The following is a 23,120-nucleotide window of genomic DNA, read 5'->3' on the forward strand; positions in this document are numbered from 1 at the left end:
TTGGAAAATACAATTCCATGGTGAGAGAAGTGTTAAATAGATTGAATAATCCTGGCTTGATCATCCGAAAAGATAAGTGCCAATTTAGGGTAGGATCAGTCAGGGACTTGGAATATCTAGGGATGGGTGTGAAGCCTAAACTTGATTTGGTGGAAGCCGTAAAAGGGGCTCCCACTTCCATCAACAAGGATGAAATCAGGTCTCTCCAATGGCTTGCAGGTTTCTATGCAAAATTTCTGCAAAGGTTTGCCAGTATAGTTCACCCCTTAAGAGCTCTTCTTAAAAAATGCCCCATTTTCCTGGTCAAAGGAATGTTGTAATGTTTTCTACAAAAATGAGAATTACTTTACAAAAGCACCTTTTCTAAGTTGTTTTGAGGTAAATGGGAAAACCAACCCGATCAGGGACACCAATTCAAAAAGGTTAGACATGAGCCTGCCTGTTTTTTTTTTTTTTTTTAGAATAGAGAATGTTATACAGCTTGCTTTCAAACCACTAAAAATGCTCACCTTTTGCAGTGATCATAAGCTTTTGGTCTTTGGCTTTTAACAAGAAAGCTTCTGCCTACATCCCTTGTTTGGGACTCCTAGATCTCGAAGGATTTAGCTTTTCACTGAAATACTTACCTGGGTTGAAAAATATCATGGGTGATTGCCTTTCTAGATGACCCTTATCTTAAAATTAAGAAAGGGTAGAAATAATTGATGATCTGATCCTAGGTATATGAGGCATGATTGCATTTACTCATATGAATGGAAGCAAAGTGAGGAGTGTCAAGAAATCTTGAAGTGTGTTCATGCCTACACACGTGATGGGTAGCCTTCTAAAGAGAAATTAAGAGGCCCTGCTCGCAAATAAAGGCTGGACTCAGTTGTGGAATTACATGTTGGCACACATGTCCAGAATGGTTCCCCCTGCTTCTTTACGAAAAAATGATTGTGGATTTGGCTCACAGGGGTCACCTTGGTGGAAGCCTTGCGAAGACAAGAGTCAGAAATAATTATTGGTGACCTGGCATGGATGCTATGTTGGTTCATAAAGTAAGGGACTGTGTTTTGTTGTGCTTCCTCCCTCTTATGCTCATTGAGGTTAGGTTCTTAATCGTCCATGGTGTAAATTGACTTTAGACTTCATCGGACCTTTGAAAGGATTTGGTCTGGAAGGTAGGTCTGTGTTAGTCCTTATAGATTACCACACTAAAGAGGTTGTAGACCGTAACCACTCTTGTACTGATTGAGCTCCTGAAAGACACTTTCTCGCATAAAGGCTTGCCTGAAATTGTTGTCACTGGTAATGAACAGTTCCCATCCGATCAGATAAAAACATTTTTGCGGAAACTAGCTATTAGTCACCAAAGACAGCACTCAATTTTCTTAGGGCTAAGGAGCTTGTAGAAAGAATAAACTGCATGATCAAAGATTGTAGTTATCCACAGCAATTGTTCTACCTTGGAAGTGGCTGTTGCAAACATGATTTTGCTGTATCATACTATGCCACATTCTGTCACACAGGTTTTGCTATTTACTTCTTTGAAAGGGCGACATCCAGGCAGCAAATTAGTGCCCTTATAGTTGAACCTAAATGATCCAATTAAGGTTAATAGAAATGAGAAATGACTGATACATACACACCAAGAAAAGTACAAAAATAGTTATGAGTCACAAACAAAATATAAGACTGAAGAAGTGGGATGCGGAAGATGGTGTACAAGTCGAGAGACCAGAAGTGAAAGGCTTTAAGTCTTCACTATGTGCCTCACCAGCTGAAGCTCTATAGGTTGGAAAGAATGGTTTGAAACTGAACAATGGAAAAGTTTGGAGAGTGGCCCGCATTTGTCTGCGTCTCATTGAAACACTTGAAAGAGTACAAAAGAGAAGGGAAATCCAAAGTGGGTTACCCAGTTAGTAGATATGCAAGGGTGAAAAGTGTTCCTTTCAAGTACAGTGGTTATATACATGAATGTTCCTTTTCATCCTAGTATCATATTTTTGTCCAGTTCGACTTTTTCAATTTAGTTTTTTGCAATTGCCACCCGTGCCTTTTTTTGTCAATTTTCTCGAACCCTTCCTTATCTCTCTACTGCTTTCCTTTTGCCATTCCATCTCCCTCTCTGCTAACTAGTATCACTCCCTAATCTCTCTTTCCTAATACAGAAAGGAGGTGTGTTATGTTCTCTCTTATTCTCACTATCCTAGCAACCCTCGTCATCTCCTCCACCTAACCCCCTCCCCTCCCTTCCTGGAAAATAGTTTGTTCTTTTCTTGGAATGTTTGGTCTGAAGGACGGCAGCGGGTGAAATGACTGAGTTGACCAGTGGGTTGACTGCCCATGAATTGCTCTGCTATTACCAAATGAATGCATTCCCATGTTGGTGACAGTTTTTCATTTGAAAGAACTGTTTAAAACGAATTAAAACAGCAATTAAACGTATGTAATAGCCTCTATATATTACCCCATCCGTTGGATCAAAACATGATTATCTAAATGCTAAGTGCATTAAGGATTTGCTATCACTCTTTACTTGTAGGTTCACCTGGGGCATATCTAACCTGTTTAACAGGACTTAGTGTTGCAGTGGCGTGTGCTTGCTTATCATACGTGGGTGTAACAAGTGAACACAAACCCTACCACCCACAAACATAATGTAATATTTGATAATTATTTCATGGGAGAAGGTAAGTATTTGCTTCAGGAGCCAAAGTACTATGTTTCCGTTCTTTCAGCTAGCTGACTCTCATATCTTTAGGAGTATTTAGGTGCAGCGATTTGCATTATAGGGGTGCCACTTGTAGAGGTTAGTGCACTTGGAACGTACATGATTTTTCCTGCCATGTGCTTTTTCAGTATGGTCTACCCTCTTACTCTTCTGGCTTTGTCCTTACTGTGAGCATCTTCAATTGTAAAAGGTAATTTATTTATATGAGGTTGTTGGTTGTGAGGGCCTTGCATCATTTGTTTTCTCGATGTACGAAATTAGCAGATCAAAATAACAAAAGCAAACTGTAATCGACTATAATTATGGAAATTATAGTTGTGATTGTCACCTGCAAAGCAAGGAAGCACAGTGTCCAAAATGTTCTCTGATGGAAATGTTTTTCTGTGGGAAATTTGTAAGTATGCAAGACAAGGGCAAAGCATATTCATAGTGAATAACAATTGCTAGTTGGCTATGAGAATAGCATGAAGAATAGACTGATACCTTTTATGGTATGTGAGTCCACAGGATTGCCAAGCTAGAACATGGTTCAGTACTTATGGCAGCCGGTAGTCTGAGTAGAACAAAGTTCATGTCCCATGGATGAAGGTGCAGGGAGGATAGTCCACAAGACTTGATAGAAGAAGGGGTAGGCCATTGCAAAAACTGAAGACCATAGTAAATATTGATCCTTTTGAAGGACCAGGTTAGGCTCTTTAGTGTTCTGCATGATTATGCTCATCTGGAGGAGAAGACGCTTGATGGCTTGACTCCAAAGTCTTCTGTGATGAAGGCAGCCTCTGAAATGTAGGTGCCGAACAAATGCAAAAAAAGGTGAGCCAGGATGGATCCAGACATGCAGGAATGACTTGAGTAAGCTGCAGAAACCAGAGGGAGGGCTATATCTTAGTAGACATGAGCACAAAGCAGACTGTAAAGATCAGTGAAGAACGAAGATGTGGGCAGAGAATCTTCCATGCAATATGCATCTGTTATAAAACAATCATGCATGAACTAAGCCTCTTTAAATATGGTGTGCAATAGACATACACAGGGTTCATACAAAAGTACATCTTGGCATGCCTTTGTTGAAGATTTACTTCACAAAGTTGACCTCCAAGCATTGATAACATTAAAGTTCTGATCGGTGGTGCAAGACACAGGACCAATTAATGTGCTTTACGAAGGCACAAATGCTGAATCATGTGCCATCTAATACCTTGCTCATCATCAATTTCTCTACATCTTGTCTCCCAGCCACTCCAGCCAGATTATATCCTACCATGAGGAATACTAAATCATATAGATGAAGCCAACATGTTACGTCCAGTTGGGAAGAAAGGGTACTTTCTTTTTGCCCTGGTTGGCTATCTTCTTGACAGCTCATTGAACTCCATATTGACCTGGTGCTGACAGACCACAGATGGGCTACACTTCATCTGAATGTGGCACATGCCGCATAGCTCTCCTCCAGTCCTTTGTAGTTGTCTAGGTTTGCACCTAGTGGACTCTGGGTTGACCACCAAAATTGACTCTGGTGGTGCAGTATAGGACAGAGTTCTCGGAGTCTGTTTTTGTACTCTAGAGTTCATTTGTAGTCAGTTTGTGTAATCATTGGCACTGACTATGGTGGATAACTGGACAGGACTTAAAAAATGCATTGTGGGATGCAAAGCTCTTATTTGCCCATAATTGAGACACATAAATGATTATAAATTTGGGATATACATCGCTCAGCGTACTGTACAGAATTAAAATCCCTGAATAGGTCAAATGGATTCAGGAATCTCAATATTCAAAGCTGGTCATCTAAAACCAGGAAATGCTATCCTAAAGGTGAAGGTATATTCCAGGAAATTATATTGCAGGAATATGGTCACATGAGAGACGGATTAAATGGCTGATGGCTAACATTAATTCACAGACTTGAAAAAACGTAGCATGTATTATTCTGAGGAGTAAAACACAAGAACGTTTTATTTCTTTAATACCCCACAGAAGACAGTTGATAGTTGGGACTCTCACATTGCCCTTAAACATAGTGACAAATGCCTCTGGTTATTTTTCAGTTGATGTTTTGCTATGATGTGGTGTATCTTGAGTGAATGGAGAAATGGGAATTGTGGGCCTATATTCTTTTGGAGAAATTCAGCCCTAGTTAATCTGTTGCTAGCCCCTGTTGGTTGATGGATTTTTTTTTTTAATTACAATGATTTCACTGTCCATTTTACAAGGATGCAAATGTGTAGAAAAACGATGAATATAATGTGGAAGTAAGTAAGGGCCAGATGTAGCAAACCGTTTTACCCATTCTGTGTCTATGGGAAAATGTGTTCGTACATATGGCCCTAAATGTCTTAAACGTTTCTAGGCATATAGCATAGTTCCAAATGCATGTCTCAAAACTGGAAAGCTTTTTTGTATTACTGTCCCCTCTGTAGATAGGATTCAGTGCATGGAAGCAGCATTTGCAAAAGTAGTTTGTTGTAGGATATATAGTTTTGTGCTGTGCATGTCCTCATCAGACTGAGTAAATGTTTTTGTGTGTTCTCAGGTGAAAGTTACGTGTGTGCATCAAATGAGCCATTCCGAAAAGTTGACTACAACAAGAATGTCAACCCAAATTGGTCTGTGAATGTGAAGACTGGATCTGCCCGGTCCCTGTCCTCCCTAACGGCGTTGAAAAATGAGATGAAAGAAGGGAAAGATTTCATCAAACCCAAGCTAGTGACTGTGATCCGCAGTGGAGTGAAGCCGAGGAAAGCGGTGCGGATCCTCCTTAACAAGAAGACAGCGCATTCCTTTGAGCAGGTCTTGACCGACATCACTGATGCCATCAAGCTGGATTCAGGTGTTGTCAAAAGGCTCTGCACGCTGGATGGAAAACAGGTAAGGTGGATGACTAGATGTGTTACTCTTGTGGCACTCAAGCGGATGTTGGGTGAGCAATTGTAATTGTTCACTTTTATAAACTCTAGTGCCTCCATTGATCAGATGAGGTGTGTGTGGGGTTTTTCATCGCATGCAGCAATATGCTAACGTTGCATTACACCTGGACAGACACGTGGGGGGAGAGGAGTTGGCAGCAATGAGGTTGAAGCCGTGTGATATCCGGTTTCCCTCCCTAACCCTGTGTCTTGTGGATTATAGTCTTGTGGATAATGCCCGGGCGTGTAAAGATATGTGGACCAGTGCACTTGCAGTATATATTTTTCAGGTGTTCTCTCAACATGAAAAAGGTTGCCCCTCGGAGAAACATAAAGGTGCAGAATGTGTATGAAAGTGCACCCTCCAATGGTGTTGTCCACCCCCCCCCCCCTCCAAATGTAAGTACTGTTAACACATAAGGTGTAGATCCTGGACTCGTACCGTTCTGTACCTGTTGATGTGCTCGGTAGGAAACATTTGTGTTTACATTGTGATGTTATTCGGTTTCTGCGCTATCTTTGTGGTTGTAGGCTCACTGCAGAAAATATGTTAAGTGCTTTAATGTGGCTGCGTTCAATTAAATGGATGTTGTGAAAACAGCATTCCGAAAGGGTTCGGTGCTTCAAACCAATTTGCTTTTAGAATCGTGATTCGTGAAAATGGGATCGACCTGGCACTTAGTGGTTCAGTGCACTAATTAATCTATTGAGCCTGTTTTTCAAATATTGAAGGTTATACTTAGGTATTTCACTTTCTATGTCGTTGGCTAAAGTGGACCATGTCGCCGACTGTGAGTCGGATGAGTTTTACACATTTTTCATCTATTGCAAATCTGGTTTCAAGTATGTTCTCCTTAGGGGGGAAAAAGTATCCGCTTTAGGTGACTTTCCTAATGTTACCCACCGGGACTGGTCCTGCCAATACTGGACATGTTGATACAAGATAAACATGGCATCCCTTCTACAACAAACAAGAAAGGAGCCATAATCGTGTTGGCAGATAATTCGACTACAAAGGCAACGTTTTGTTAACCGCTTGTGTGACCTAGATGAGAGCCACTTACAGATTTAGTTTTTTCCCTTTTGCCGTCCTTCATGAACATGTTATAATCACTGGTCATGAAAGGTGCCCTGAATTGGAAGACCGAATGGTCGGTTGTCATGTGTTTGTGATAGGAAGTAGCACAGGCAAGTGAAAATGCAGGATGTAGTCTTGTGATATTGCATTTTTTTAAATAAGTTTATTTCTATAGTCAGTTAAAACCATTACAAAAATTAAAACAAACAGTATCGTAAAATAGGCTTTCATTCATTAACTACAGCATACCTTTTTAACACATGCATTATACCATTATGACAAATTAAGAAAATTACAACCTCATTACAAACGTGGTTCTAGTATAGAAACAGCACAAATCACAGTAGAGAAGTTGCTTACTAAAGTGCCATGACCCAGTGAATTATTCGATTATTGGTTTACAATCACTTTAACAACCCTGTGATGGTGGTGTGGCTAGTTACTCTACACAGTGTTGTCTGTAATGGACAGTAACCTTCTTTTCCACCATCTGCTAAAATGCATTTATTATTGTGTCTTTTGCTTATGAGAAGATTTTGTGTACTGTATTGTTGACCATTGGTTCACTGTGTCATCTTCTGAGGAGAGAAATGGAGTCTGGTATGTAGCCGGCCACCTTTGGGTTCCCTGTCCCCTGTGGGACAAAGAATGGCTGGCTAGAGGCTGATTTTAAAAAAGAATGATCACTTTGTGTATAATAAATTACACAATAAAGTGACAAATTATGGTAATTGACAAGAAACTAGCTTTTCACTGTTACAAATGATGTTTAATGCTAATCAGATAGTTATGGTGAAACGTTCTGGCTGTGTATTATATTTAATCTATTTCCACAGTGATGATTGCTTTTTTATTAAGGAAGTCTGTTTATAGTTCTGTCGTGTTTCAACCTTGATTTTAGTTATAAGGGCATCTTCATAATTGGACTATTTAAAGACACTTGTTGAATAAGATAAGAAGGCTGAAAAGAATAATTGACCAGTCCTGCCTAGAAACGCTGGTGCCAAAGTGTCCGTGATCTCTGAGGTATAAAAAGAGTACTTAAAGGCTGTAAGTAATGACTACCACCGGTGTCATCACTGCCACTGTCAAGTAAATATGCTGAAGGATTCGTGTCCTCACAGTGATGGTGTGCATTCTGGATGCCAACCATTATGGTGACAGTGTTGTTTTTCTGCTTCTGATTGCATATAATTCACAGTGCATCAATATTTTGATCATTTGTGGTTTGAGGCACGGGGGTGTTATTTACCTTCACTAAAACGCAGACACTGACCACTTTTTGCTATTTTATTACATTTGTCTTTGGCCAAATAAATGTTTGCCATAACTATGTGACTGGTATTAAAAAGTGTATAAAGTGAGGGGTTGGTGTCGCCAATGACAAAAATTTGCCATTTTATTGTGTAGCTTGTTATACACTAAAAGTTGCAATTCTTTAATGAGTCCTTTGTGATCCATTGTTTCCCTGACTGTACATACCGAGATTCCTATTTGGGAATTTTTGGGTTGCTCTTGAATTACTGATATATCCCAGCCTCTTATATGGCACATCTTGCCAGGTGATACAAGGTTTAGCTAATATGACATAAGTAGGTGAAAACACTAAATTAATGCAAAATGTTGCCATGTTTTTGCCTCACTTCATTACTTTGTAGGGCATAGAATTCCATTAGCTTCTTAGTCTATAAAAGTTGAAGATCTCTGACTATTCAAAGAGCGAATGAAACGTGCATGACATATGCATAGGACATGTATATTTTTGCTAGGCTAGAGCAAGAAATCCAAAGCCATGCTTCAGTTCTGTCTTTTGACGGAACTCCAGCTGCACTGGGTTGCATTCATTGCACCTTCCCATCAACAAGCTAATGTCACTTTTGTGACAGGAGTAGATGTGATTTCAAGAAAGCACCAACCAGTGGACGAAATATCATATGAAAGACTGTCATAAACCTTACGTTTACTGACATGCAATCTGTTCTGTGTGGAAACATTTGAGGCTGGGTGTACAGGTACTAATTATCCAGGAAACAAGCAAATAATTCCTCTATATTCTTCACGTATTGCATATTGTCTAGTTCCCCACACTACATTTATGATACTAAATGGAATTCATTTAGGAGGTCAGTGGTTAGCCTGAAAATCTGACCTTAATACATTTACTTTAAATGCCCCATTTTTAACAAAATCCTTCACGACAGAGTGAGTACACACTGGAATGCAGCGATGGGATCTGAAGAAGCAAAGTCAGAAATGATACAACGTTATGGTGTGTGATGAGCCAGTCTTTGGAAAAGCATTGCAGTGCCATGGCTTTAAGCCTATGTCCATGCGCTGGTAACCATTGTAATGGTAGTGATTTCCCTGTCGGCAGCCGTGTTCTCCCGCGCTAGCCGCTGCAGCTTTGTGAGGTTCAACAGAGGAAAGTGTCGGAGTCCTGGGTGCTGTCATTTAATTTCTTTTTATTTGCACCTGTAATAGGGAGGCAGGCCATTGTCCGAAAGGTCGTACCAGAGATGGGTACTCACCACAATAGGCGGTTGACAGTGACATGCTACTGAATCTGACTGTAAATAAGAGATTGGTGACAAACATAAAGAGAGATTTGTACAATATCGTTTCCCGCTCTCTTACTCCTTTCATGTTTCATGGAATCTACCTCTTGGCAAGGCTGAATTACAGAGCCCCAGTTGTCACTACCTTTATCGTGTTTTTTTTAATCTGTCTTGTATGATTTGATGGACACCTTTTCCTTTATCTCTTTAACCCTACCAGCTACTGATTAACATGGAACTTCTAAGGGTTATTTTGCTTCACAACAAGAGAGAACTAATTGGTCTTTAATAGTAACTCGAGTGATGGTGGTGCCTCTGTTCACTTTACCACTCAAGACACTAGTGCCAAATGCATCTTAAGTACATAATGAATTGGCACAGATGGGGTTGCTAATAGCCCTAAAGTAGCAAGAATTAAACCAACTGGATACATTGCTTTAAATGGGAACAAATAAGTGCAGGTACTCATAAATTTGACCAGGGCAGGGGGGCTGGGCTTGAGGCAGGACTTGATTATAAAAAGACACTTCTGTATCTGTCAGGTATTCATTTGCCCTTGCATTAACCTTGTTAATAGTCTCAAATTTCCTGTGTTTGCCGATTCCCTCTGCAAATTTAGCGCAAACCATATAAAGACAATTATTGGCCTGTCTCCAACTATGACCCTCTCAAAGGTGTAAGCAGCCGTTGCAGAGGACAAGCAGACATGCACACACAAACCACTCCTCGGATTTTCTTTAAAATACCCCCAGAGTATGCCCTGATTTTCTCTCGGTCGCTTCCCCACGCTCTCACAAAAGCAAACAGTCACTCAAACAAAAGGCTCACAGCAGGATTGAAAACCTTGTTTTCAATACATAGCTCCCTGTCTCTTTTTTCCGCCTGTAAGCCAGCTGCCTAGACTTGCACTGCGTTCACAACTTCACGCCTGTGATTTACAGTGTAGGGCCTGATTGGATCAGGGGTCTGTCTGTCACAGCATGATACCGAGATTTCCAGCACTTGGACACTGTAACAACTGTTAACAAGATGCTGCTGAATAATATAGCAGGGACTCATCACAGGGCTACTTTGGGTATCAGAGTAGCTTTCAGACAGGCTGCACTTTGACAGCCTCATCCTTAGCAACAGTGGTCCCACTGAGACTGCCAGTCGTGCTGGTACTCAGGAGGCTAAAAATAAATAATGCTGTACTCTGTACCTGTGAGTACCGGCCCATTTAAAGCACTGACAGGATACATATCTTGCGGAGAGAACTCTTCTCCAATCCCTTGTGTGCTCGCGCCTCATGAAATGAATTTCTAGATATATAGAAGTGACCGAGCCACTGTTCTGAAATAGGATAAATGACCGTAAGAATGCTTCCTAGGCTGCTTCAGCAACCTTGGGCACCGTGCACTTTTATCAGTTAAAACTTTTTAAGAACCTGGGCTTCTGGTCACCTATAGGGCTCTTTTTGCCATAGTACAGCAGGCTGATGGGCAGGGGCATAGCTTCAGGGGGAGTTGCTTGGGGTGCTGCACCCCCCTAATAAATGTGTTTTCTGGTAAATAGTTGGGTACATGTGCTTTTAGTGGGTATGGTAGCGTCTGTCGGATTTCACCAGGAATTTGTCCATGCACACAGACAAAAAAACACATGCACACACTCCCCCTCTCTGTTTTCAAAATCTTCAAAAATATTGGTTACTTTATAAATATTGCATTTCTCTCATCTAGTACCTCTATCAATTTGCATTTGTCTTCCTTTCCATTGCCCGTTTAGCCCCCCTCGCTCCCCTGCTCGCTGTGTAATTTATTTCAGCATTACAGCTAGCGTGATTGTTGAAAATTCTGCAGCCCCCCCCTCCATTTCTCAGTTTTACTGACCAAAATATGCCCTTGCTGATGGGGTTCAAGACTACTGCAGCATCTTTGACCAGTGGTGCCTCTAGGCATACTTCAGATACTTAGACATCACACCAGGCTTTGGCAGGTATTTCTCTTAAGTCATGCACTTGTCCTAAGTTTTAGAAGCGGATATGTAGTTCTCAAGCAAATGTCCACAAGCTTGGGGAAGCCGGCTAATGACCAGTGGTGTAACAAAACGTGAGGGGTGTAGGGCTCCTCCAGTGTGGATAATCCTGTGACCTCCCTGTACCATGGGGGCTTCGGGAGCCTCTGCTATGCCTGGCCTATGAAAAACACAGGGCGCTGCAGCTTGTGGCCCAGCAGTACAGAGTGTAAATGCAGTACACGCTTGACTTACACACTACTTCACGGTCTTACTTACTGTACTCAGGACTTCACTTATTTCTGCAGCTGTAATGACCAAAATATCTCAGTATATTTCTAGGTGGGAGATGAAGTGGGATGGTTGCTATAGCAACGCTAACATCTCTCCTGCCTACACCTTCCTCGTTCCAATCTGTGAGATAAAACGCTCTTCTGAAAGCAGTTCTTGGCAGTGAGCAGAGAAGAGAAGACACAGGAGCTCTGCTATTCACGAGCCAGAGGGTGGGTTGACTAATATGTATTGCGTTAGGTGTGGCCCGCTCCGCACGTGCAGGTACCCTGCACTCCTGTTGGGCTGTTTCCTGTGTCTGACCCCCACACCTCCCCCCCCCCTGTATTGCACGTGTGATCAACCCGGGCAGTTGAGAGCTAACTTCAAATACAGATCAAGAAGATACTTCTGTAGTCCTGATCTTCATCTCGTGAACATACCAGCCTCTTCTTTTTTTTTGTTGTTGTTGCTACTATGCCTCCCTTGACACATACTAACACTTCTTTGTAGGAATCGCTGTGCAAATCCTTAAACAGAACCCATCGCTAGTCGAAGGGAATACCGCCTGATAGTAAAACATACCTGCCCCTGCTGAAATTACCACCGGCAGTAACTGCTTTATTGCCAGCAATCCCACTTACAGGACGTAGTGCCTGAAAAGAGGGCCATAGGTATCAATAGTGAAGAAGGTGCAGTGGCACCGGAATACAGGGTGAGAGGGACACACTTTATCCCAATAAGTGATTTGTTTTTCGAGGAGACCTAATTTCCTTCCTTGCATTAGGGCCCATTGAGCCTTTGCTACACCACTACCTAAAAATTATCACATTCTCCACCCTCCCAACTCTCCCCTGTCCTTTTCTGAGCTCATATAAGGATTGCCTTTCCATATAAGTTAACAAGTAATTCATGTCTAGCTCATGCAGTCTTCACCACCTCTCCATATTTAACAGAATTATTTATTTTGCTTTTTGGCTCAGATACCATTCTTGCAGCATAAAAAGTAAGTTCTTCACTCTGCATTCTTCTGTGATGCCAGCCTACGTTCATATTTGCCACGTGAATGGTAGGCCTAAATTAATGTTCAGATCATGCAGACATTTTTAAGATCAAAAATGCTTACTGAGAATGACAATGGCAGAATAAGGAAAAACTTGATTGCTGAAAAGCAACACTAGTGACCAATTTAAAAAAAACGATTCTGTGGGCTGTGTCAATGCCACATATTGTTCTCTCCACCCTCCTTTAGTTACTAGACAGGTGCTAACCTGCATAAACTGACGCAAGTTGTTTAATTGGTGTTTGCAGTAAACTTTCATGCTGTCACGTAGCCTTTCATCCAATGCACATAAAACAATGATGCAGCAGACTATTTTATCTGCAGCCCTGCTACCCACCTCCCCCACACTCCTCCCCACTGGGAAAACGTGATTGACCCGACCAGTCGTAAATGCTCAGAATGCTGGCTCTTGCTATTCTTTTTCGTGTGTATTCAGTGGCAGGTACCCGAAGCAGACATACATTAGGCATGTTTATTTGTCCAAATTAGGTGAGATAGGTGATGTGTGTTACTTTTAGCCATACTGTGGGGCATGAGCCACTGTTTGTTGGCTTCCCTCCATAACGCAAACTTCCTTTTGTCTCAGGCCCATACCTTTGAGGTGAGCAGTGAATAGCAGAGGGCTTCTCTCAAATGTGAGACATGAACTCACTTTAATAGATGTGGCATGTTCCAAACATGTATACTGACCCTTCAACAAACAGTAGCATCTGAAATATATTTTTTGCTTCTGATTGAAACAGGGGATAAGTCTAGTACCAGTCTCCCTATGGGAACCGATCTGGGAAACCTTTAATTTGCTGGGATGTCCTAGTATTGCCTTCTATGGTCTCTGCAACAGTACACATCTCTGCAACAGCACTGGGAAGACCCGAAGGGCCTGAAGAGGAATCTAGACCTATTGTTTCCCTTTCAGGTCACCATTGGACTTGAAACTCCCTTAACATTCTATTGACACCTCTAGGCCTGTAGAGGTTTCTCAGGATGGACTTATCACCAAAGTTAATCCAGTAACCTCCGAGCCCGGAACATTATCCACGTTCTCTTGGAGTTCAGTCATTGCCCTTTTAAAGGGCCCAATGATGTACTGACACAAGAGCATAGCTAGTATTGCGCAGCAAGTTGCTCTATGTATCTATGCACAGCTGAAACACACACAGATTAGTTGGTTGCTGTGTTACTGACTTCAAGTATGTCTACAATCAGCACTGAAATAACTTGGCAAACCTTCAAGGATTATAATGTACATGTATTGCTTTCTTCGAAGAAACACCATCAAAGATCTGTATAAGGATTGTTGGATACTTTCACATGGAGAGAAGGTCCGAAGGCTATTCACTCCTTTACCTCTACCCATAAATTTGACACAGAAATTCCCCTTTTAAAGTGGAAGAAGAACAACTGTATTATCTGAGAAGTAGAATGTCATTCAATTTGAAGTTAAGAAAACCCAAAGAATTCTGAATGGAGCACTCCTGCTAAAGAGATACAGACAATAGTAGAGCGCCCCCCACACAAGGGCTTGGGAGCCTGCTATCCCAAAGACCCCTTGCAGGTGGAATGAGACAGCAGGGGCTTCCGTGTGTCATCTTATTTTGAAGGCTTCCTACCATTAATGGAGGCACCAGGAGAAGCTTCAAAACCTTCAGGTGAATAATATTCCTCTGAGGGTTTAGTTAAAGCTGCTGAACAGAGAGTAGACTCACCAGTAACTTATCAAAGACGTTTTTTATACAATTTTAGGCAGAGAACTGCACTAAATTCACCTCCTTGCTTACAGACGTCTGTAGAGCTAGGTTATCCTGACCCTCGGACATTCAGTCCAGTCCCTATTGTCATCCTGGGACACTGAATCAACTGGGCAAATGAAAGGCCCTACTCCTCCGCACTCGGCTATCCCATGAGCAAAGGCACCTGCTAAACGTAAAAAAAAGAAAAATGCCAAGCAGTCCCTTAAAGTCCGCACTTAGCAGGTTGGACCATATTTATCAGGCTAGCAAGCTCAGCAAAATGGACCCACAAAAAACCAAAGTCTTCAAACTCATGTCTGCAAGGACTGAGCAGGCTCTGGTGTGCAGTAGCAGTGGATTCTCAAAAGATAAAAAATATTGTCACCCAAGCATAATGGCCACTCTTCACCCATGCCCAAGGGACAAACCGCTTGCTGATGGCACACATGCCAAGCAAGTCTTTCCTTCCCAAGTGCCAGTTGTTGGGCTTGTTGCAGGAGCAAGGAGAAAAAAAAGCACCCACCACACAAAAATCGGGAGGAACATCGAGCATATTACATTTACAAGTGGACGCAATGGGCTTATCTCCTGACCGTTGAAAGGTCGAACAGAAGTGATGATGCAAGAGTGGAGGCTGATATGTAACCCTACTGCCTCACTGGAAGTGGGGTTTGGACATAACCGGTAGAAAGTCCTTTAATTGGGGCCACGGGAATTATGCAACAGAATGAAATTATGCAACTAGGTTGACTATACTATGTGGCAAGAAAAGGCAAATCATGCAGGGTGATACGACAGATTTGTCATCGCATTACTGCATTGTTTTTACACCTGTTAACACTGCCTGGGCAAAGGTCCTTCCTCATATTAACATTTTTTGCTGCTAGTGGAGTAAAATAAGTGAGACAATGCCATAATCGAGTTTTGGGTCGGTCGAGCTCTTTTCATGATGTGCTGTATTATTGTCGGTTATTGCTGCCTTTGTGTCATGCTGTTATCTTATGCGACACTACTTTCCCTTCTACTTGCTTGAGGGTTTGCTACAGTATATGGTTTCTTATATTTATGGCGTGTTTTCCGTCTACTTGTTTTCATAATATTATACATATAAATATATAATCACCTTAGGTAACTATATCATCAAATAATAGCTAAAAACGTGTCTGGGCTGAAAAGCAGAGCCTCGTTTGTTCACCAAGAGCCCTGCTGCTGTCTTTCTCCCCTTGGAAAAGGCAGAATTGCAGCTTTGCAGCGCATTAATTTGCACCTTGTTAAACGCGGCTTTGCCAAGGTTTTTTCACACAAAAAAAGCTCCAGTTCCATTCTTTTTTGGAGTGCTCAGACCTTCCCAGTTAAATATCTTTTAACCCGTCTTTGTTCTTTTTAGAATCTTAAGTGGCGAGAAATTGTTTATCAGTTTATTTGTCGCTGTAAATACAGGGCAGGCCGCGCCATCTGCTGCCCTAGGACAATAGCAGGCGGCTTTGGGCCCATGGCTGGAGGGTTCGCCTGGTGTCCCACTGCCAGGGGCTATTAGCGGATAATGAGCCTGGTGAAACCTTTGCACTCATCCTGCAGCTGTCGGGTTAGGATGCGGAGCGCTCTACAATGGGGCGGGGCTTGGATTTCGCTTCTGTATAATTAAATACATTTTGGGGGGCGCGGGCATTGGAGAGGGGCAGTGGCGCGAGGTGCAGCCTGGTGGGGCGTAATCACTCTAGGCACGTGAATGACATGTTCAAGCAAATCACATCGATTTGTAAAGCAGCTGCTCTCACAGGGATGTCGGTTAGATGATCTGAGACGCGAGAGAACCCTCTGAGATCAGATTCAGTGCTTTGAAAGATGGGATCCAGGCAGCGCGCCCTAGTTCTTGTCATCACGTGTGACTTTGCCCCCTCCTTGGAGGACTCCAGCTTACCTGCCCCCATTGCCCCTGTTAAGGCAGGAATTTTCGGCGCCATCCTATATTTTGCAAGAGGGCCCTATTAAATTGTATTATGCTTATTGCATTGTTATTATTTACATATAGTACTTAATACCTCTGACTGACGACTGTCATGCAAGAGACAGGTATTTTCTGTTCGAAGTAGGCATTGCCCAATTTAAGGATGGCATTTGAACTGTATAGCTTCACGATGTGTGATGAGCATGTGAGGGTCTGTTAGGGTGACCACCTGGCATTGAGGCAAATTCTGGACAGGAGTGTAAACCATTCAGGGTAAAGGGTCAAAATTCAGGACAAAGGGTCAAAATTCAGGAAAAACATTCAAGAACAAACGTCAGTTATACACACACCCAAGAGAGGCCATGCCTCACTGTGTTGTCAGTGCATTTATTTACTCTTTTTTAACATAGCACTATTTATTCACTGTGGTCTTTTTGTGATTGCCTCCTGGTATGCTACATTCAGGTGTCACATTACGTCTGTGTCCAGTAGTACATGAATGCCCTTCAGCACTGTGTCAAGGCCATCACCCCTACCCAATCTTTCTTGAAAAGAAAGAAACAGCAACATTTTTATTGTTTCTGAACATTTTAAATCCCCTGGCAAACAGTTTGGGAAACATTAAGGTAATTAACCTTATGCTACTTTAAACAAATTGAACAAAACATATGGCTCACCCCAACTGCCCATGGACTTTTAACCTCAAAAGCTTTTAATGAGGCAGGGCAGGTGGTGTGGATGACAGTCTCACACCTAATGTCAGGATGTGATGTACCCACAACTTGTCTATGGTCTCACAGCACTAGAGCGTATGTCTGGGACTCTACATTTGTCTCAGAAATCAGAGTCCGGACTATCAATCAAAGATAATAAAAGAGGAGGATGAAATCGAGATCAAATGGGAAATCCACATCAAGTGATTCAAAAGGGTTGCTGCTAAGAACTGGATAAATAAGGAAGAGAAGAACAAGATGGGACAGTTCCTAAAATCAGACAAGATAGGTCCACCAAGACTATCGGAAGGTATCTGGGGAGTTGTCTCTGCACACAGGAGAGAAACAGCAGAGGCACTGCCAAGTGGTTGAACAAGCAACACCCACCCACCTTGGCAAACTCTTCTGGTGCAATGGTCCGCTGTTCATGCTTGTGAAGGGTGAGCAGGGGCATGACCCCTTGCAAGATTGTGCAAGGCAATTGCCCGCTTTGTCCACGTCTTTAAATGGTTTTTAAATTGAGCAAAAGCCAAACTAGTGATCTGGGTTATCCCTAAGTGTCAAGTCCATATAGAATCTTCAAAATAATTGGGTTGTAAATTGCACAAACAAAAAGTTAAAATGTTAAATATAATTAGTGTTTCTTTAACATATGGCACTGTTTTCCCCTTTATATACAATTAGATCTCAGATTGAACTGTGAAATAGTTATCTTTTGATATCTAGTGATTAATATCTACCATTCTCCTACTGATTTGCAGGATGGAAATCTCAGCAGAGCGTCAAGGTCCCTTCAAACCCAGTTTGCTTTTTGGTCTTCGCTTCTACTTTCTGTAGTGGGCCACGTGGCACTAGTGACAATGGTGCGCTACCCCAATGATAGTATTTTGCAAACCTTTTCCTGGTCGTCCTTCATTCCTTCTTCAGACATGCCACACATCTGATTTGGTCGCTGAAGCGGCGCCATCGGGTAGCACTTTCCACTGTAAAGCTACCTGTGACTGCGGTTAGTACTAACCTTTTTTATAACAGTCCATTAAAACCACACACTCCACAGCTCACCTTGGAACACCCTTAGAGTACCTCTCTAAAAGAAAATATCTCTGCCATCAGAAAGCTTTAAGTGGCTCCTTTGATTAAAGTCAATGCAGGTTTCCAAGTCCCTTTACATTTGCAGATTTACGAGTTGCACACATTTGCATTTCTTTAGGGAAGGAGACCCCCTGGCAAGAAGGCCTTTTCTTATCTGTCTGCCCCTCCCTCCCTCAGAGCACAGGAGACTCCCTGCATTGCAATCCAGCTGGGGAAACTGATCTGCCCGTTAATTTTCCCCCTACCGTCCATTTTCCTTTTGGTGAAAGACTAAAATTACGGACAAATGCCGTCCATAAAGCCTTTCATCATGGACAACGGACAGTAGGGCGAAATTACGGGCAGTCCGTGAAATTTACGGGTGGGTGGTCACCCCAGGGTCTGTGCAAAAACAAAGGGAGATCCTTGTGGTTTCAGATGTGCGATGCATCTTAATGGCAGTGGCGGCCAGATCCTTTTCACAATGGGAGGTGGGAAGGGGGCATACAATAAAAGTAAAAAAAGGCACCTACCCGGTGAAGATCTTCTCTCTCTGACATCATCTCTCACAGCTCCAAAACGTGACATCACGGCGAACCAGGAAACTGCACAAGCCAATCCTGATGCTGGTTTCATGCTGGTAACCACATGAAACCAGCATCAGGATTGTTGGGAGCAGGTGCTCCCAGCACTCACCAAAGCGCTGGAGGCCTGTGCTTTCTCTAACCTAGCTGTCTTAATACAACTGGGTTAGAGATGTTTAAAGTGCGCGTGTGTGGCTGGCCGTCTCAAGACGGCCGGCCAAAGGGACATGCACACTTTAAACATGTGTACAGCTCCCTGCTGCCACTTGGCAGTAATTACCATGCCCCGTCCTGACATTCCGTTGAGGACGGGGCATTGAAAAATAAAATGGAAATAAAGGTTATTACCATTTTATTTTTCTGTTATGGGCGTCATTTTTTTTTGGTGGGGCGACGCTCCTCCGCCCACGTGGAGGGGCCACCCCTGCTTAATGGGATGTTCTTTGAAATAACACCCCTCTTCTAAGCATGATCTTTTTGGAGCAAAAGCTAGAACAAAATGAAGTTTTATCTGGGAGAGAACCTCCATATGGGAAGTATTTGGTGTCCTAGTCTACTCGCTGCCCACCCAGCTGTAGTGTTATCATGGCCAAGCCACCTGCATGCATGTCTTTGCTGCTGCTGTGTTTCACAGGGGGATATGCCTTAGGTGTAGAAGCAGGGGATAAGTCGCTTTAATGTTTTATGAAGGCAGAGTCATTTTTCAGATGTAATTTATGTATGTATAATCTGTTTGAGTCTCTTTTTTTTAATTTCTGTCATTACATGACAGTTGTGTACACTTCATGTGTGATAGGCAAGTGTCACTTTAAATGGTGACTGAAAGACCTTGCAGCAACGTCTGCTGTACTGTCCTTTTGAAAACAGTATTTCAAGGAGGAAATATTTCTGGGACTTGAGGTGTATTTACATTACACTCAGAAATCCCAGGAGAGGTACACATACACCTGATGGGTGGGGATTTTTGAATGTTTTGGAATTTGCAAAGACCTTGGACAAACTTCTTGGAAATCGAGATGTCTGTTAAATTTACAGGCATGTGGCTTTGTACTCTAATCCAGTTCCAGCAGGTGGACCAGAGGGCAAACAATTGTCAGGTGTGGGGTTAAGAAGAATGTGGATGTAAGCATTTTTTATTTTATTTTCCCCTTTGTTTTTCATATTGGTGTTGTATTTCAGTAGCAAATCTACCCAGCCCCCCCCCCCCCACCATCCTCCCGGAAGTAAATGTGTTTGGAGCACTTGTCCACGCTAACTGTAAAACCTGTCCCTATTTTCTTAGGTGTAATTTAAGTGCATTTAGATTAGGAAACACATTTAAAATAATTGTCAGCATCCAACATCTTGCAGCTTTGTGGATGCTCCAAACATTGCAGTAGATACCCTCCTTACACTCATGTCCCCACCTATAGCGCAGAGATCTGTCCAGTGATGAACGAGCATTATACAAAACACCATCAATACAACAACTAAACATAGTGGTAGTAGCAGGGAGGGACCACTAGCCAGGCCATGCTAGACAGGGCATGCTATCTAGTGAGTTGTACAAAGGTGTTTGCAGTGCTTTTATTTTCTTTATTTCTAGGTGTCCCTTCTGCTAGTTTTTTTTTCTCCCGGACGTGATATTCTTTGTTGCATTATTTGCAGTGACTGCTGTCTGGCCCCACAGCCTCTCTCTAACTATATGGCAATTCTTGTAAAGATGCCATGGTTTGATTTGAAGTTTTGTAGATCGCATTTGAGATCAAGGACTCAGTGCTGACATGCAGTAGATATGCTGACAAGTCCAACTTTGATCTTCCGTGGCTGGATATCTTTCCGTTGCACACAATCGTTTTTCTGTCAGAACTTATATTTCAATTTTTCTGAACCTCTATATTTTAAATGTTAACTACTGTGAATGTCAAAGTGGACCTGATTTCCCAATCTTGAAATGGTGATGCAGCTGAAGCACATGGTCGCCTCTCGATTTCAACCCAGGTGATCTATACGCGATTAGCCATGCCTGTTCTCACAATGAGCTGTGAATTGGGCTAAAATGGGGCCTGGATTTCCAGCTACCTTTGTTTTTAATTCTGGACTCTTGCGGACTTTGCAGTATCATTACACAATCAATAAGTGCTTGTCAGTAAATAAATGGTGTCGGCGATTGCCCTCCACAAAGTGCATGAGTAACGTCTCGCATTCAAATGCCCTTAATCATTGGGTTCAACTCAATTCAGTATTTTTTGTAGTGGTCTGTAACTAAAAGAAAACTACTTGCAAACATGGATGGGACTCTGGTTTCTGCAGAGGGCAGTTACTGCACACTGGTGTCACCAGGGATTATTGTGTGGCCATCCACAGCATTAAACAGCTGCTGCAGAGGGTAGTCAGCACTCCGGTAATCTCTACTCCCTCTCCTGCAGCCCCTTCACTTCTTGTTTCTCAAATGATAACTCTACAGCAAACACAACCATACACAAAGGAGTCTTGGTTCTGCCTCAAAGGACAGTCCAGTGAGCCAACTGCTTGGCATTCTCCCGAGCATACCTTCAAAGGGTACTTCTGGGGCACTTTCAGAGGCTCTAGCCACTAGTGCAAAACGCTTCGGGATGTAAATCATTCTGATTTTTCTGTAACTTTATTTTTTTCTTCCTCTGAATCCATATGGTCAAACCAATTGACAGGAATCCACCATGCTGAACAGGCTCTTTGGCCGTCACAGGGTATACTTTTCTCAATTAGTATGAGACCTCCATTCAGTGAGGAGGGAGCCATATAGCAGACGGGCCAGGAAGCCCCCATTGGCCCAGCAAGAGCTCCGGTGGTTCTACGGTACGCAATTAGTTTGGTCCCCTGTATCCTAGTTTAGTAGTGAAAAACAAACACAGATGGGAGTGAAATGGGCCCCTTAGTGTTATTGTAGCTGCTGGATTATTGACCGCTACGACCCTGACTGGGCCCCATCTGAAGTGGTTGAGGACGTTCGGCACTGGTGTCCCGGGATCTGACCTACTGTTGCTGTGCAAACTGGGCCAAGTGCAACCTTTTCCTCACACTGACTGTCAAGCTAGCAAAGGTCAGCAGCTCAGGGTTTCTCAGGGAGGTCGCATTGGGAGAAGAGCGCAGAATGTCGTAGTCAAGTAACAGACACATTATCATACCGTCTAGCCAAGTGCTTATCTTTTAATAAACCAAAGTACTTTTACTCCCACAACAAAACTAACTACTATACAGTTCAGTAGGAATACAAGTGCAGAGGAGTGATCTTCAGTACGGCACTACAACCTCTCCTTCCGGTATTCTCTTTCCTCACTATAGGTGAAATCTTGTGACTACAGTCCCCAGTGTACTGTGGACATAGGCAGAATACTTAAAATGCACTACTGTTGAAATGTGATAACTATTCAATGTCTTTGTAAATTTTACACTTACTTGGCAAAAAGACTTCAGTCCATTCAGCGGGCCAATCTGTGTGTTCTGATCTTGCCTTCCAGATGCAGGCTAAGCCCCTCTTTTACCCGCTTAGCCCCGCTTTTGCTTGCTGGTTTATGTTGCAGCTTTGCAGTTTTGCGGGTGCAGTTTGCATACCCAAACTCGCAACAATGGTTTCACATCTGCGGTGGCCATACTAGCAAACTTGCAATAAAGAAAGAAGTACTAAATGAAGTTGGCATGGCAGACCTGTTGCAGCACTCTTCTTCGTAAGGGACAACCTCCTCGGCCAGATGCAGGCAGGTGCTCAGGTACATCAGTTCTGGTAGTGATCTCCAGGTTGATTTATCCTTGATGATGTGTCTTTGGCAGTTGTGGTCTCTGAACCAGTTAGGGCTTTTCCACTTTGGCAGTGATGCATCTTCTTTCACTGATGTCTGCTGCAGCAGCTGCTGTCTCCGACTGTCAATTGCTGGTTGATATAGTGGATTGCTGGTTGATACAGTGATGCTTGTTCTTGCAAAAGTCTAGGTGCAGTTTACACAGAAACTCCTCAGAGACAAGGGGATCTCTCACATCACAGCTTGCTCCTGGCTTGGTTGTCTATGCCAGTCAGTTTTCCCTGGGTGCCCCCACCTAACTGCATCACACTAGGATGCTACTTCCTAACACTTTCTTCTCCTGCAGGACCAAGCACACAATTTCCCTCACATGGTAGGCAGGCTTTTAGGCAGTTTAGGAAGGTCATCTATTCTGCTAGGAGGAAGTGCTGACTTCAGTTGATGTTACCTCGCTTCTGGGAGACTGGCTGTCAGGCAGACACCAGTCTTGGTCGCACATCTGCTCTTTGAGTTCTGTGCAAAGCACTCCCTTCTTTAGTCAAGAAGAACTTGGAAGTGAAATAAGCAAGGTGGTTTGAATTCTATTTTATACACAGATTTCTGACAGGGGATGTGGATCAATTGTTTAAAGCTTCATAACTGGTTTGTGTTGTTTCTTTTCCAAATGTCATGTCATTTTTGACTGTTCCTCAGACTTAGCCTTTGTGCAAGGTGATCTCCCTCCTTGCAGGTACCA

The 23,120-nt window shown here is 42.7% G+C and overlaps 1 protein-coding gene across 5 annotated transcripts in view; it reads left to right on the top strand.

Annotated features, from left to right (window-relative positions):
• DCLK2 (doublecortin like kinase 2) overlaps positions 1-23,120 on the top strand; it is a 482,935-nt gene that overhangs the window by 63,354 nt on the left and 396,461 nt on the right. For all 5 annotated transcript variants that reach the window (XR_011205402.1, XM_069242636.1, XM_069242637.1 and 2 more), the window contains exon 2: positions 5,250-5,584. Coding sequence is in view for 4 of the 5 variants with exons in the window: in XM_069242636.1 (XP_069098737.1) it covers positions 5,250-5,584 (335 nt within the window). In the remaining variant the exon portion in view is untranslated. The remainder of the gene's footprint in view (positions 1-5,249; positions 5,585-23,120) is intronic.

The sequence above is a fragment of the Pleurodeles waltl genome, chromosome 1_2 (genome assembly GCF_031143425.1).
Source record: "Pleurodeles waltl isolate 20211129_DDA chromosome 1_2, aPleWal1.hap1.20221129, whole genome shotgun sequence".
Lineage (NCBI taxonomy): Eukaryota > Metazoa > Chordata > Amphibia > Caudata > Salamandridae > Pleurodeles > Pleurodeles waltl.